We start from the raw sequence: 17238 nt of genomic DNA, 5'->3' as shown, positions 1-17238 counted from the left end.
GGAAGGCCGTCAAACCGGGCGCGTGCGCATAGGTCACCAAGGAATACATGAGGGGCCAGTGTGGCAGTATTTACGTGTATAAAGATCATGACATGGAAAAGGAAAGGGGGCAGAAAAGGAAGAGGAAGAGGAACCAGGAAAAAAAGGAAAGAGTGAAAACAGTGTCTCAGTGAAATGATGTATGAAAATAGGAGGATCGTGTAGTCAATAAAACATTATCCAGTTTAAGCAATATGCAGAAAAAATGAATGATAATAAAGTGAATGTGTGAAAAATTGTGAATTGTGTATGTGAAGGAAATGTGGGGAGGGGGGAAAAAAAAAAAAAAAAAAAAAAAAAAGGGAGTCTGATGATATGTGAAGGGGGGCGGAAAGGTAATTGTGGTGATGGTAGACAAAGTCTCAGTCAAACCAAGCAAGAAAATGTGTGAGGATGAGGGAGGATGACGGGCCTAAAAGTAAACATAATTGATCCTGGAAGGGAAGAAGGGGGGGGGGAGGGAAGGGGGGAGAAGGGGGGGGGAGGAGTGGAGGATAACTTAAGTGAAATGGAATATTAACCAAAGGGGACCCAAGGAACAAGGGTCATATAATAAAGGAATATTAATGTGAATATAAATATTCAAAAAGTCCCAGCCAGGTGAATGGAGAAAATTCCTGATCCTCTTCATCCTCGCCACATATTCTGTCAGACCGAGGGAAATAATCAGGCCGTCATGTGATCAAATAATACGAATTTTCCATGTACTGCTTGTGAACCACGGATAACATCAGGTAGCGTTGAATTTATCTAAAAATAAGAATATTGATTTAAGAAAAGGGAAATTTGGAGCCTTAATATAAAAAACTAAGAATAAAAGACATTAAAAAAGACAATTATAATACAACGAACACCTAAAACAACCTGACTCAGGATATGCAGTTAAAGGAAGGAGTTGAAACCAAAATTTTCATTGAGACCGTAAGGGGTAATGGTCCCTAAATCCATTTACTTTCGAGTTGTGCTAGGATTTTACTCAAATCTCCTCCACGTATGCCTAATTCAATTTGATCGATGGCTTTGAATAGGAGACCCTTGGAATTACAATTGTGATGAAATTTAAAATGGCGTGGAAGCGTTTTTAAAAGGGAAATATCCTCAATGGTTTGGGCTTTTTGAATGTCCCGGATATGTTCCCGTATACGGATTTTAAATTCCCGGGTTGTTAGTCCTATATAGACAAGGTTGCAGGGACAAGTTGCATGATATATGATGCCCTGAGAGGAACAGGTTAAATGTTTGCGAATTTCAAAGGTCCGAGATCCATCATGGTTAGTAAATAGATGTGCTTTTTTTGTATTGATGCATGCTTTGCAAAGGCCACAGGGGAAAAAGCCAGATTTTAAAGGATTGCATCCAGGTTTAGTAGTAGAATCATAGTGGCTATGGACCAATAGATCCTTCAGATTACGACTCCTCCTAGCCACTAAGGATGGAGTAGAGGGAAGAATTTTTTGTAAAATGGGATCTGTTTTTAAGATATGCCAATGTTTGTTAAAAAGAAATTTCAGATCTTCCCATTGGTTATTAAATGTTGAAATAAATCTGATTTGATCAGGCATTTCATGCCGTTTTTTATGAGCCGAGTACAATAATTTTTCTCTGGATGTGTTTTTAGCCCTCCTATAACCATTTTTTATGCTCCGTTTACTGTAACCTCGATTTAAAAACCTTTTAGTCAAATCCGCCGCTTGCCACTCAAAGTCAGCATCATTAGAGCAAATGCGTCTCGCCCTCAGAAATTGACCGGTAGGTATCCCCTTGATGGTTGCAGAAGGGTGGGATGATGTGGCATGTAATAAAGAATTCGTTGCCGTAGATTTTCTGTATAAATTGGTGCTGATAATTCCCTCTATGGATGCTGAAATTTTAAGATCTAAGAATTCCAATTCTCTTCCAAATTGGTATGTTAATTTAATGTTAACCTCATTTTCATTTAATTTAGCCATTAGGTTTTTTCTGCATATTGCTTAAACTGGATAATGTTTTATTGACTACACGATCCTCCTATTTTCATACATCATTTCACTGAGACACTGTTTTCACTCTTTCCTTTTTTTCCTGGTTCCTCTTCCTCTTCCTTTTCTGCCCCCTTTCCTTTTCCATGTCATGATCTTTATACACGTAAATACTGCCACACTGGCCCCTCATGTATTCCTTGGTGACCTATGCGCACGCGCCCGGTTTGACGGCCTTCCCCGACTTCCGGGAGCGCTCATACACGTGACCGCAGTGTATTCCACTGTGGAGCACAGAGCGCGGTCCTGGAAAGTCCCTTTTGCTTAAGAGGGCGGAACTGGTCGCGCGCGCTATCCACAGGTCCTATTCCATTTCCGGTATCTTACCGGAATCAAAATATCTAATGGCAGGTCCTGTGCACACAACTCCGGTCACGTGACCGGTTACACGGATCCACGGTAGCTAAAAAAATTGCAGGAACACCCTTACCTGTCAGAACGCCCCGGGAAGAAGCAACTTATGCGAAACAGTGCTGTCGGGCGGCGGTGGGGGAACTAGGTTCACCAGCATACAGCCTTTCCATTGGCCTCATTTCACATCGGTCAGTGACAGGTAACATCTTACCCCTTACATTGCACTAACCGTATTTTTGTTATTTTTTTGCTGTGCCTTCTTATTCTAGATATAACCTCTGTATATTATTTCCCTCCCCAGCCAATTGGCATACTAGGCCATTTTTTCCTTTTGTAGTACTCATAGTACCCACTGTTGCAAGTTCTTTGTAATTGCTGTTGGAACACAGGCCTTTAACATTTTGGTGGGATTATTTCCGATTCATTTTGAAATTCGAATATACACTAAATAGCTAATTGGCACCCTCTGGAGAGACTATATATCTTTTGCTGGTTTTTTCCTACCCCCCATGTTGGAGACCTCAGTCCTGTCTTTTTAATACAATTTATGTCATTTTTAACTTGCAATTAATAAACATTTATAATTTTATTAATCTCATTGTTTTTCACTTCTTTGATCCTCACGGTACCTTACGTGATGATTTGTGTTGGGATTACGTGTGCACATAGCCTAAATGACTGATCATGAACGCCTGCATGGCTGGGCTCTTTGTACTCTTGAGTTTCATAGGAGACCTATGTTTTTCACTATAAGCTGCAATACAGAAGTACTGCAATATAGCAAACAAGTGATCAAAGGTTCAACTCCCCAGTGGCAAAGGAAAAAATGATTTCCTTACACTTTTTAATAATATTAAATAAATAAAAAATATTACTAATTGCATCACCATTTTCCCAAATTTAAAAATGAAGAAAACTAAAAAAAAAAAAAATTTGATCCATCTTCATCTGTAAAAGTCCGCATTATGCAAATATAAAATGATGCAACCCATGCATTATATGCCATAAGAAAATAACCTTTGAATTGACAATTTTGCTTGCTGTGGTTACCCTAGAATGATGCCACTGAAGCAGTCAGATAGTCACACAAAAAAACAAGTTAGTGGAGAAAAAGAAAAGTTAGAGATTATTGTTATTATTATTATACATTTATATAGCGCCATTTATTCCATGGCGCTTTACATGTGAAAAGGGGAAATATAGACAATAAACACGTGTAAGACAAGGGACACACAAGTACATAAGGAGAGGGGACCCTGCCCGCGAGGGCTCACAGTCTACAGGGTGAGGATACAGTAGGAGAGGGTAGAGCAGGTCGTGCGGTGGTTCAGTAGACCGAGGATCATTGCAGGCTGTAGGTGTGATGGAACAGGTGGGTCTTCATGTTCTTCTTGAAGGTTTCCGTTGATGGTGAGAGTCTGATGTGTTGCGGCAGAGAGTTCCAGAGTATGGGGGAAGCACGGGAGGAGTCTTGTATGCGGTTGTGGGAAGAAGAGATGAGGGGGGAGTAGAGAAGGAGATCGTGAGATGATCGAAGGTTGTGTGCGGGTAGGAACCGGGAGACCATGTCACAGATGTATGGAGACAGGTTGTGGATGGCTTTGTATGTCATGGTTAGGGCTTTGAACTGGAGTCTCTGGGCAATAGGAAGCCAGTGAAGGGCCTGCCATAGGGGGGAGGCTGGGGAATAGCGGGGAGACAGGTGGATTAGTCGGGCAGCAGAGTGTAGGATGACAGTCATTCAAGAGGTATATAAGCCAGCTCACCGACTTTCATAGGAGCACGGATCACCATCCCACAATGGTTGATTCAACGAAGAAAAGGAAAAAATTATCCAGCTCCACACGATATTCAATTTAGGAATTTATTCCAATGAAGACAATGTTCAAGTCAGCTCCAGGGTTGCATAGCTCACACAGGAGCGGCATTTAGCGACGCGTTTCGATCGCTGAGTGCGATCTTTATCAAAGCTACTACATCAAAATCACACACAGGTTAAAAAGGAGCAAAGACCAATCCAAAGTCCGATACAAATCACATGATTGGAAGGTCCTGTTCCATTGATACAATACAGACAAACAACGAATTAGTGAAATATATCTCAAAAATACATATGAAATATACAAAAAAGACACTATATGAATGTAAAAAACACCATCAATAGAAAAAATTGACGAATTTATCAAGGACAATAAAACTACAAGTATAAATTTATAAATCATGTGACCGCAAAAGCTGACATAATCAGCGCAAAAATCAATTAGCGGTGTCACATATATTTATCACAAAACATGAAAAATATCATGCACAAAATATATACATACAAAAATAAATGTAAAAAGCACCATATTGTGAACATGCTCTGAAATACTAATAATGAAACATGATTTCATTCTTTTTGTTTAATCCATCAGGAAATCTCGTCCCCAGGTTAAAAATCCAGAAAGCCTCCCGGGTGAGCAGAGTTCTTCTAATGTCACCACCCCTAGAAGATTTCCTGATTTTTTCAATACCTGTCACCTGCAAAGAAGCAACATTACGAGAATGGAAATTAATAAAATGTTTGGCTGCAGAAGAAATATCTTTCTGGATTTTTAACCTGGGGACGAGATTTCCTGATGTTTTTTACATTTATTTTTGTATGTATATATTTTGTGCATGATATTTTTCATGTTTTGTGATAAATATATGTGACACCGCTAATTGATTTTTGCGCTGACTATGTCAGCTTTTGCGGTCACATGATTTATAAATTTATACTTGTAGTTTTATTGTCCTTGATAAATTCGTGAATTTTTTCTATTGATGGTGTTTTTTACATTCATATAGTGTCTTTTTTGTATATTTCATATGTATTTTTGAGATATATTTCACAAATTCGTTGTTTGTCTGTATTGTATCAATGGAACAGGACCTTCCAATCATGTGATTTGTATCGGATTTTGGATTGGTCTTTGCTCCTTTTTAACCTGTGTGTGATTTTGATGTAGTAGCTTTGATAAAGATCGCACTCAGCGATCGAAACGCGTCGCTAAATGCCACTCCTGTGTGAGCTATGCAACCCTGGAGCTGACTTGAACATTGTCTTCATTGAAGCATTTGACAAAGTCTCTCATACAATCCTTATTGAAAAAATGACTAAGTATGGAATGGACAAGGCAACTGTTAGGTGGATTCATAACTGGCTTAGTGATCGGACCCAAAGAGTGGTCGTAAATGGCTGCACATCCAGTTGGAAGAATGTCTCAAGTGGGGTACCACAGGGCTCTGTCCTGGGCCCTGTATTGTTCAACATCTTTATCAACGATTTAGATGAAGGAATTGAGGGTAAACTGATTAAATTTGCTGATGACACAAAGCTAGGAGGGATAGCTAATACTAGAGAAGAGAGAGAGAGGATTCAAAAAGATTTAAATAAACTGGAGAAGTGGGCAGTAACTAACAGAATGGTTTTTAACAGGGAGAAATGCAAAGTACTACATCTGGGCAATAAAAATGAAAAAAGCATATATAGAATGGGAGGAATAGGGCTAAGTGACAGCACATGTGAAAAAGACTTGGGTATACTAATAGATCACAGACTGAATATGAGTCAACAGTGTGATGCAGCAGCAAAAAAGGCAAATGCAATTCTAGGATGTATTAACAGAAGCATACAGTCTAGATCACGTGAAGTCATTATTTCCCTCTACTCCTCTTTGGTCAGACCTCATCTGGAATATTGTGTCCAGTTTTGGGCACATTTTAAAAAAGACATCAACAAACTGGAGCAAGTTCAGAAAAGAGCGACCAGAATGGTGACCGGTCTGCAAACCCTGTCTTATGAGGAAAGGTTGCAGGATTTGGGAATGTTTAGTTTGCAAAAGAGAAGACTGAGAGGAGACTTAATAGCTGTCTACAAATATCTAAAGGGCTGTCACATTGTAGAAGGATCAACTTTATTCTCATTTGCACAAGGAAAGACTAGAAGCAATGGGATGAAACTGAATGGGAAGAGACACAGATTAGATATTAGAAAAAACTTTTTGACAGTTAGAGTGATCAATGAGTGGAACAGGCTGCCACGAGAAGTGGTGAGTTCTCCTTCAATGGAAGTCTTCAAACAGAGGCTGGACAGACATCTGACTGGGATGATTTAGCGAATCCTGCTTTGAGCAGGGGGTTGGACCAGATGGCCCAGGAGGTCCCTTCCAACTCTACGATTCTATGATTCTATGATTCTATGATTCATTGGAATAAATTCCTAAATTGAATATCGTGTGGAGCTGGATAATTTTTTTCTTTTCTTCTAGAGTGTAGGATGGACTGGAGTGGTGCCAGAGTGCTAGAGGGGAGGCCAGAGAGTAGGAGATTGCAGTAGTTGAGGCGGGAGATGATAAGGCTGTGCACTAGTGTTTTTCTGGTTTCCGGGAAATAATGAGTTTGAGGCGGCAGGAGGAGGCGAGGGCTTGGATATGTGGCTTGAAAGAGAGCGCAGAGTCGAGGATCACCCCAAGGCACCGAGCATGCAGGACTGGGGAAAGAATCAGCCAATGACATTGATGGTTAGGTCTGGTGGAGGGGTACAGTGAGATGGGGGAAAGATGATGAATTCTGTTTTGTCCATGTTCCGTTTGAGAAATCGAGCAGAAAAGAAGGCTGAGACAGCAAGATGAAGTAGCTGAGATAGAGATTGCAGAAAATGGCGACACAGTCCAGATTTATTTTCCCAACCTATGATTTTTCTTTTACACCACTTAGATTACAATAGTTATATATATATATATATATATTAATATATATAATAACAGATTATGTTTTCCTTAACCATTTACCAGCCGCTTCTTGTTTCTTTGCAGGTTATATTCCATTTGCCCGTGAATATATTCCAAGTTCGATGTCAAACAACCTCCAAGATGTCTTTATATACAGCACAAGGATTGAAAGCCTCTCCCGATCCAGGTCACGAGGAGCTGCAGAGACTGATGAAACTCATTGAATGGCCTGAGGCCCCCAACGGAGTCGACTTCATGTCTTCTACAAGTCCAAACACCACGTATTATGAATTTTTGCATCCACAAGAATCCTACCAAGTTGGAGATCAGATAACTGTGCTCATTTTTGCTCTGGATCATTATGGTCAACCGAAAACCTATGGAGGAGATTATTTCCAGGCCAAGCTGCACTCACCGAAATTAAAAGCTGGAGTGACGGGCGCAGTCACCGACAACAGAAATGGCAGCTATTCCGTGACGTTCCTTCTGCTCTGGCCGGGGGACGCTCAGGTTTACATTTCCCTAGTACATTCCAGTGAAGCCATTTCCATTCTGAGGAAGAAGAGACATTCACGACCCGACAAGGTAAAAGCAGAAGGTTTTGTTCATGCTGTGTGGCAGCTGGTGATGGATAGCCGATAGCCATGCTGTAGTGAGTATATGTATGAATATTGCACATCTGGGAAAGCCAATCGTGGGGGTGCTGGGTGCCAGGCTCCACCAGTCTGATATAGAGGAGCAAAAAGAGAGATTCTCGGCCCCACAAGGTAAAAGCAGAAGTTTTTGCTCTTGTTGTGTCTGGATCATAAATGACACTGGATGCAGCCGGTGATGGAGAGATGGCAGCGGTACTGTCATCAGTATGTGTATGAATATTGAACGCCCAAAAAATCTGATAGGTGGAATGCCTGGTGTCGAACCCCAACAATCTAATATTGATGACCAAGATGAGAAATAGATCCTCCACCCATAAACAGAAAAGCAGAAGTTTTTGTTCCCTTTGTGTGGATCATAAATTATTGCAGTGACAGCTGATAATGGAGCACAGATTCCTGTACTATAAACAGTTTATGCAGGAGTGTTGTAGACCGAGTAAATCTATTTTCAATTTTTTTCTAATTTGAAACAGTTTTCTTTATTATTTTATTGAAAGGGAACCTGTCAGGAGAACCATGAGATTTGGTTGATAGTTCACATATTACTTATCTTGAAAACCAATTAAGAAGCTCTGTGTTGTGTAAAACTGTATAAAGTAGGTATAAAATGATAGGGGTGTATACGGCGCTGATTATTGTGAACACCTGTCATATCCATTCATAAGCAACCAAGGGACACACACAGTAACAGCCCCTCGAGGAAGCCCACGCGAAACGCGCATCAGGGCTGCACCAGACACACGTTGGCAGGCAGTACAATGGGTAAGCTGTGTTACTGTAGTGACAACACTACCCCTGGTTACTAAGACAAAAAAATTAAAAAAAAATAAAAAAAAAATCTGAACTGAGAAAAGTAAGTTAATGTGTATGCACAATGTAAGTGCATATTAACACATGACCATTAACCAGAGAAAACAAAAAGCAAAAAACACAAATATCCTGAACTAAAAAGTTAAAAATATACTGCAAATAATGCATAAAGGTAATAATAATAATAAGGGTATTTAGTAAACATAATTTTACATTCACGCCACTTGGCAAGTGAAAAGGTTTTAAATACTAGAGTAGGACTGTCCCACAAGGGTTGCCGTGACGTGGCGGGATGGCTTGTACATTATTTTGATCAAAATTATGTTTACTAAATACCCTTATTATTATTATTATTATTACCTTTATGCATTATTTGCAGTATATTTTTTACTTTTTAGTTCAGGATATTTGTGTTTTTTGCTTTTTGTTTTCTCTGGTTACTAAGACGCTTGAAATTGTCACCTTTTATATATTCTCTTCTTGTAATCCATCTTACTATTTAGCATCTTTAACCTAGGGTATCTTCAGATATTTTGCAATACTGCACCTTACAAAGCACTATGCACTTTTTGAACAGATTTATACCTTTTGACTAATTGTGGTGTAGTTCACTCAGCTTTTCCTCTTGCTCCGTCCCTGTGATTTAACCACCGGTTGTTTGTCCTTCACACATGAGCCGCCTATGTATCTATCTATCTTTAGCTGTTTATTACATGTGTTGCATTTGTGCATTTACTCTTCAATAAAATTTGTTAATTTTTAATCTTGGTGGCTTGGACAATGACTTCTAGAGCTCATTAGCAAAAGCGTTGAAGTCCAGCAACAGAGCATTTTAAAGCACCTCCTATATCAAATCCAATTAATTAGCTCATTGCAGGGTTCACAAAACTTAAATATATCCGAAAAAAGCACATATGAACCCATTTAAGCAAAATAGATAATCTTTATTTGGTAAAAAATACACACATTACATTAAAATTAAAAGGTGGGAAACCCAAGTGAAGATACCACCCCCCACATACCTGCTACTAGGAGGTTGCACATATCAAAAAAAAAACACTAATCGCTTATCAATAGCAAATGGTAGAGGGTGACAAGCATTAACTACAAAGCAGAGTAGTGCTAATAAAAACGTTAGTCACATAAATATTATCTAAATGCAAAACAAACTTTTACCTCCTGTGGATGGTGATATCTGCCCCTACGCACGTTTCGGCAATCAGCCTTCTTCCGGGGGTTAAGATCACACCAACAGGAGCATATCTTTATATAGATATTCATCCAATCAGAGATCCCCTAACAAATCATTGTTTACTATGCTGTAATTCCATAGGTCACCTAGTTCAGTCAGACAAGTACGTAGCTTCTCTTAATTCGTAAGACCCACTAGAGGGACGTGTTAAATCTAAAGAGGCGGCATAAATTATTGGTGCAAACCAATCAGGAAAGGACCTCCCACCATCAGCCGTCCCACCGTGCATCCACCACTGCCCATGCACTAGATATATCCACCTATCACTAATGTAACGGGTGCCCCACTATAGCGGCGCATGTCACACTGACAAACGGCCCTGAAGAACCGCGCGGCGCGACAAAACGCCGAGCCCCGGGCCGCGGGACGGCCCACGTGACCAGGACACGGAGTCGGAGGCCGCATCAGGCGATGCCCCCAGACCGCCCGGCGGGCGCATGCGCACAGTGTGCATCCCGGGCAGCCGAATGCTGCCATCAACCCTAAGAAAACAGCGATGCTGACTGTATCCTAACTAGGATCTCACAATAGCAACAGTAACAATACCAACGGGCATTTATACTGAATGGTGGACAATGGCACAACACATAATTGTAAATAACCGTAAAATAGTGGGACACTTAGGGAGTAATGCAAGGAAACTATAGCAAAAAATAGGAAAAACATGGTGCATAGTGACTATACATGTACCAAAGCAAATATATATATATATATATATATATATATACAGTCATATGTAAAAGTTTGGGCACCCCTATTAATGTTAACCTTTTTTCTTTATAACAATTTTGGTTTTTGCAACAGCTATTTCAGTTTCATATATCTAATAACTGATGGACTCAGTTATATTTCTGGATTCAAATGAGGTTTATTGTGCTAACAGAAAATGTGCAATCTGCATTTAAACAAAATTTGACCAGTGCAAAAGTATGGGCACCCTTATCATTTTCTTGACTTGAACACTCCCAACTATTTTTTACTGACTTCCTGAAGCACTAAATTGGTTTTGTAACCTCATTGAGCTTTGAACTTCATAGCCAGGTGTATCAAATCATGAGAAAAGGTATTTCAAGTGGCCACTTGCAAGTAGTTCTCCTATTTGATTCTCCTATGAAGAGTGGCATCATGGGCTCCTCAAAACAACTCTCAAATGATCTGAAAACAAAGATTATTCAACATAGCTTTTCAGGGGAAGGATACAAAAAGTTGTCTCAGAGATTTAACCTGTCAGTTTCCACTGTGAGGAACATAGTAAGGAAATGGAAGAACACAGGTACAGTTCTTGTTAAGCCCAGAAGTGGCAGGCCAAGAAAAATATCAGAAAGGCAGAGAAGAAGAATGGTGGGAACAGTCAAGGACAATCCACAGACCACCTCCAAAGACCTGCAGCATCATCTTGCTGCAGATGGTGTCACTGTGCATCGGTCAACAATACAGCGCATGCATAACGCCTTTTTGTATGACCAAACAACTCAATCTTTGTTTCATCAGTCCACAGGACCTTCTTCCAAAATGTAACTGGCTTGTCCAAATATGCTTTTGCAGACCTCAGGCGACTCTGTTTGTGGTGTGCTTGCAGAAACGGCTTCTTTCGCATCACTCTCCCATACAGCTTCTCCTTGTGCAAAGTGCGCTGTATTGTTGGCCGATGCACAGTGACACCATCTGCAGCAAGATGATGCTGCAGGTCTTTGGAGGTGGTCTGTGGATTGTCCTTGACTGTTCCCACCATTCTTCTTCTCTGTCTTTCTGATATTTTTCTTGGCCTGCCACTTCTGGGCTTAACAAGAACTGTACCTGTGTTCTTCCATTTCCTTACTATGTTCCTCACAGTGGAAACTGACAGGTTAAATCTCTGAGACAACTTTTTGTATCCTTCCCCTGAAAAGCTATGTTGTTTTCAGATCATTTGAGAGTTGTTATGAGGAGCCCATGATGCCACTCTTCATAGGAGAATCAAATAGGAGAACTACTTGCAAGTGGCCACTTGAAATACCTTTTCTCATGATTTGATACACCTGGCTATGAAGTTCAAAGCTCAATGAGGTTACAAAACCAATTTAGTGCTTCAGGAAGTCAGTAAAAAGTAGTTAGGAGTGTTCAAATCAAGAAAATGATAAGGGTGCCCATACTTTTGCACCGGTCAAATTTTGTTTAAATGCAGATTGCACATTTTCTGTTAGTACAATAAACCTCATTTGAATCCAGAAATATAACTGAGTCCATCAGTTATTAGATATATGAAACTGAAATAGCTGTTGCAAAAACCAAAATTGTTATAAAGAAAAAAGGTTAACATTAATAGGGGTGCCCAAACTTTTACATATGACTGTATATATAGGGCCACACGGTATATAATAGCAGGCGCCTGTCACTCAAAGAAGAGTCTATCATAAATCTAAGAAATAGACATCAATAATACATATTCTTAAGGCAAATAGCCAATCATGTATACATTTTCTTTAGGTAAGGAGCCATTGACATAGACCATATAAAAATATGGATGTAGACATACAACTAATCAAAGGTCTAATATTAACCAACAGAACAAGCTCCAGGCATATAATACATGTAGGTGGTCCAATCATAGATATTAATGCCAGTAATGCAACTATCTCCTCTATATATAGAGCCATATTTACAAAATTATCTACTATCTCGATGACATCATATAAAGAAACATATATGGCACTATAAATCACGTTCTTAAAAAGCAGAATGCTGAAATGAGAGCGAGACAGATAGAACATCTCCAAAATACACATGTCAGTTTCCAAGAATCAGATAAAGTCCATGCTGCAAAGTCCAATCCCGTATATATGTCCTCAATTTAAGGGCGCATTGCAACATTCGGATTAAAGACGATCCCATGGAGAACATAAAGATACGCTCTGTAGACAAAATAAAATAAATTAGTAACATAAAAAACAAGGTGAGATAAAAATTGGCCAAAATTGCTCAGAGGAATGGAGCTAAGCTACAGGTTTCATTAAGACCATCTGGATATATGGTTCTCAGAGTCCAGATCCATTTTGTCTCAAGCCTTAATAGAGGGCGACTTATTTCACCTCCCCTCACGTCAAGAATTCTATCAATACCCCTAACTTTCAATCCCTTAGGATCACATTGATGTTCCAATTTAAAGTGTCTCGGTATTGTACGCAAATGATCCACACATGTCTCCACTCTGGCAGCCAGGATGTCCCATACATGCTCCCTTACACGTATTTTTAAAGCCCTGGTAGTAAGGCCTATATAAATCTTATTGCAAGGACAGTGAGCGTAATATACAACTGCCTTAGTGGAGCATGTAATGGACTGAGTTATTTTATACACAATGCTTTCATCAGAAGAGGAGAAGGTGGTTGCACACTCTATATTTGGACAAGCCACACATTTACCGCATGGGGTACAACCTCAACTTGGTTTTTGGGGCTGGGCGAACGAGAGTTGTCTCTGGTCACTTTTATCATAGTGACTATGTACCAATATGTCCTTCAGGTTCTTACTACGCCGTGCAGTGATACTCGGGACTGGTGACAAATAATTACTGAGTGTTTATCTGCAAGCAATACCGGCCAATATTTGCAATATTTGGCCATAATGTTCCTCATAAGGTTCCATTGTGAATGGTAAGTGGTAATCATACGGACCTTATTCTTTTCATTACTCATAGTACTGCCCCCTTGTGTATATATCAAATCATGTCTTCTCCGACCCCTGGCACGAGCTTGTGCCAGTTTGACCTGTCTCCTACTATAACCCCTTGCCATAAATCTTTGTTCTAACTCCACCGCTCTTTAATGGAAATCCCCATCCGACGAACAGATGCGTCTGACTCTTAGAAATTGTCCAGTAGGTACTGACTTAATGACTTGTGTAGGATGGGCCGATTGTGCATGCAGTAACAAATTTGTAGAGGTTTCTTTTCTAAATAAATCCGTCTGCAAGAAACCCTTATTGTCATGTTTAACTGTGACATCCAAGAAGTCAATAGACTCCATATGGTACCGATATGTCAACATTAAATTATAATTGTTTACATTGAGATCCTCAAAAAAAGAAACTAATTGGTCTAAAGTACCCTGCCAGATCATAAAGACATCATCAATGCACCGCGCCCAGAATGAGACGCGGTCCATTGATGTGTGTCGATCTGACAGGAAGAGGTCCCTCTCCCACAGCCCCAGGAACAAATTAGCATAAATAGGCGCAAAAGCCGCCCCCATTGCTGTCCCCTGGAGCTGCAGGTAGAGGGACCCCCCAAAAAAGAAAAAATTATGTTCAAGTGCAAACTCCAACAAAGATAAAATAAATTGGATCTCTTTTTTTGTCAAATCCGTTAGATTAAAATAATGTTCTGCCGCCTTTAGCCCATCTACATGTCGAATGCTCGTATATAAAGCCTCGACATCACAAGTATAGTCCCTTCCTCTACATTAAGAGAATCAATTTTCTTCAAAAAATCGCCCGTATCTCGAATGTATGAAGGTAATGTTTCCACCAGAGGCTTCAACTAGGAATCGACATATTTACAGACCTTTTCTTGGAAATTACCAACCCCGGAAACAATAGGTCTCCCGGGGGGTATCTTGCAATCTTTGTGCACCTTCGGTAAAAGGTACAAGGTGGACACTCGGGCCTCTAAAACAACAAGTACATTCTTTTGTTGACCAATATCTTCTTGAGCTCATGTAAGATCAAAATTTGATTGGAGTGTCCATTTATATTGATTCTAGTCCGTAAGGCAGAGAATATGGGAAGCAAGGTGTGCCACAGTCCGCGCTACTGAGTCCACAAAATCACCTGGGATGCAAGATGTTGTAACAAAGTACTTCTTTATTCCTTCCTATGCGTTTCGGCACCCTTCCTGGCACCTTCTTCAGGGATACTTACGGCTACTGTAACGTTTTTTGTCTCCGGCGAAAAAGCCGGACACGCCGGATCCGGCGCGTCCGGCTTTTTCACACAATGAAAGCCTATGAGCGCCGCAATGCGCCGGATCCGGCGAAAGCCGGATCCGGCGGCCGGATCCGGTTTTTTGGTCTGAGCATGCTCAGTAGCTCTGCCCACAGGAGATATATAAAAGCAAGACAATGGGACCCTCAGCCACACCCAACATGCCACCCAAGCCAAGAACCAGGAGCAGGAGAAGGCAGCAGACATCTGCAGCAGCAGCACCATCAGCACCACCCCAAATGGAGCAGCAAATGGAACATGCTGAGGAGGGGAGTCCAGCAGCAGATGAGAGACGGTAATTATCAAATCCCCCATTCCTCCAAACTAGGGCCATGGAATATCAAGATATTCATTGGCCCTTTGTTTCTCTTTATTCAACAGCCGCCAAAGAGATGCAGCAGCAGCAGCAGAAATGGCATCACTGGCAGCAGCAACAGCAGCAGCAATACCCACAGCCATGGAGTCTGGCCATCAACAGGACAGCACATCTTCTTCTGGGAGCCCTCCCTCGCATCGTCAGCGTTTGACGGTAAGTTTTTATTTCCAAAATCCATCATCTCTGTAATATATGTCTATTCATTGCCTTTTATTTCAAAACAGGAATCACAAGATGAAGAGGAGCTCCCAGAAGAAGAAGGAGGGGTGGACAGACACTTGGAGTGGGCTCACAATTGGTAAGTTTTTTGCATCAAACGCAGAAACACAACATCACACTACACACAACACATAGAAAACAATGTTCTGCAGACCACACACAGCAAACAAATGCCTACATCCAAAGACATAACATTTTTTGTTTTCTTCTCTAGTCTTCCCAATCTGGTGCTCGGCCAAGAGGTCCTCGCAGTGCCTCCCAGGGTCGTCGGCGACAGCAACGCGGCGGTCACCAGCGTGTAAGTATAAATATTTTTGCTTTGTTTTTTTGCACTTTTTATTTCATTTCTTTTGTGGAGGCTAATTATGTTATTTTTGTCTTTTTCTTTAACAGCCTTCACAGCGTGCTCCCGACTCTGACGGTGAGGATGGAGGGATTGATGTGGACCGCCTCATCGATCTCGTCAGAGAAAGGGAGCCGCTCTGGAATATGGCTGACCGCCGCCACGCTGACCTGATCGTTACCCGACGACTCTGGGAGGAAATCTGTTCACTCCTTGTGGGCCGCTGGGAGGACCTCGATGTTCGGGCCCAGATTAAAGAGCGTAAGTATATACAGTACCGGTTGTTTGATGTAAACCAGTGTTTCCCGAACTCCAGTCCTCGTGGTCCCCACGGATCATGTGTTCAGGATTTCTATTTACTATGGAAATCCTGAAAACATGACCCCTGGGGACCATGAGGACTAGAGTTTGTGAAACACTGATGTTGTATACTAACCACTCCTTTCTCGTTTCAGGGAACAGAATTGTGAATCGGTGGCGGTCTGTGAGGGATCGTTTCAAGAAGGAGTTCAATAAAGAGATGCGGGCCCCGAGTGGATCTGGAGGACGCAGGAGCAAGTACAAGTACGCACAAGCCCTGTCGTTCCTCAGGGAAACAATGCTCACCAGAAGGTAAATATTACACACCACATGTGAAAAAAATGTTAGATGTAACTTTTTTTTTTCAGCCAGGGCCATACCATGTCAGTATTTTAATTGTTTTTTTTTCTCTTTATTCCACAGCACGGTGAGCAGCACTCGGGAGCCTGCACGATTAGACCCTTCTGAGGCGATCCCTGAGGAGACCGGCACCGAGGGACACTTCGACCGCCCCGGTACATCTGCACCTTCCCAGCCTTCCCACACATTCGACCCATCTGTCCCATCCACCAGCACAGGAGCATCGTGGCCGCCTACATTACATGAAGCTGCTGGTGAGGAGATCGCTTTCCCTTTACCCCACCCTTCTGCCCCTGCCACCTCTAGTACACCTGCGGGTACTGGGCGGCAGCGGCAGAGGGGTCAGGAAAAGAGTTATGCGCAAGAGTTCTCGCATCTGAATGCATCTTTCCAGAACTGTCTAAAAGTCTTGTCAGAGCAAATCTCTGCAGGCTTTCAGCAGATCAACTCCAGCATTCTGGAGGTGAAGACACTTCTGCAAACCATGCATTCAGAAGCAAGATCTTCGCCAAACCACACCTTTTTCAGGTCTGTTGTGGAGCGCATGGAAACGCTCTCTCCTGCCCAGCAGATGCATGTAATGCATTCGTGCCACGGTGCTCTACAGCAGGTTACCTCCCAACCTCCACCTCCCACCACTGTAGTTCCTCCACCTGCACCCCCTCCAGCCACTTTCCATCCTCCCCCTCCTATTACATCTGCACCCCCTCCAGCCACTTTCCATCCTCCCCCTCCTATTACATCTGCACCCCCTCCAGCCACTTTCCATCCTCCCCCTCCTATTACATACCAGCAACC

The 17238-nt window shown here is 41.5% G+C and overlaps 1 protein-coding gene across 1 annotated transcript in view; it reads left to right on the top strand.

Moving 5' to 3' along the window:
- LOC141047910 (NXPE family member 3-like) overlaps positions 1-17238 on the top strand; it is a 61382-nt gene that overhangs the window by 18472 nt on the left and 25672 nt on the right. The window contains exon 2 of the mRNA XM_073543230.1: positions 7250-7750. Within this exon, the coding sequence (XP_073399331.1) occupies positions 7250-7750 (501 nt within the window). The remainder of the gene's footprint in view (positions 1-7249; positions 7751-17238) is intronic.

This window comes from Dendrobates tinctorius, unplaced genomic scaffold (assembly GCF_039654945.1).
Source record: "Dendrobates tinctorius isolate UK_male_01 unplaced genomic scaffold, ASM3965494v1 ptg000130l, whole genome shotgun sequence".
NCBI classification, from domain to species: Eukaryota; Metazoa; Chordata; class Amphibia; order Anura; family Dendrobatidae; genus Dendrobates; species Dendrobates tinctorius.
The sequence above is the reverse complement of the archived record's forward strand: the minus strand, read 5'-3'. Positions and strand labels throughout refer to the sequence as shown.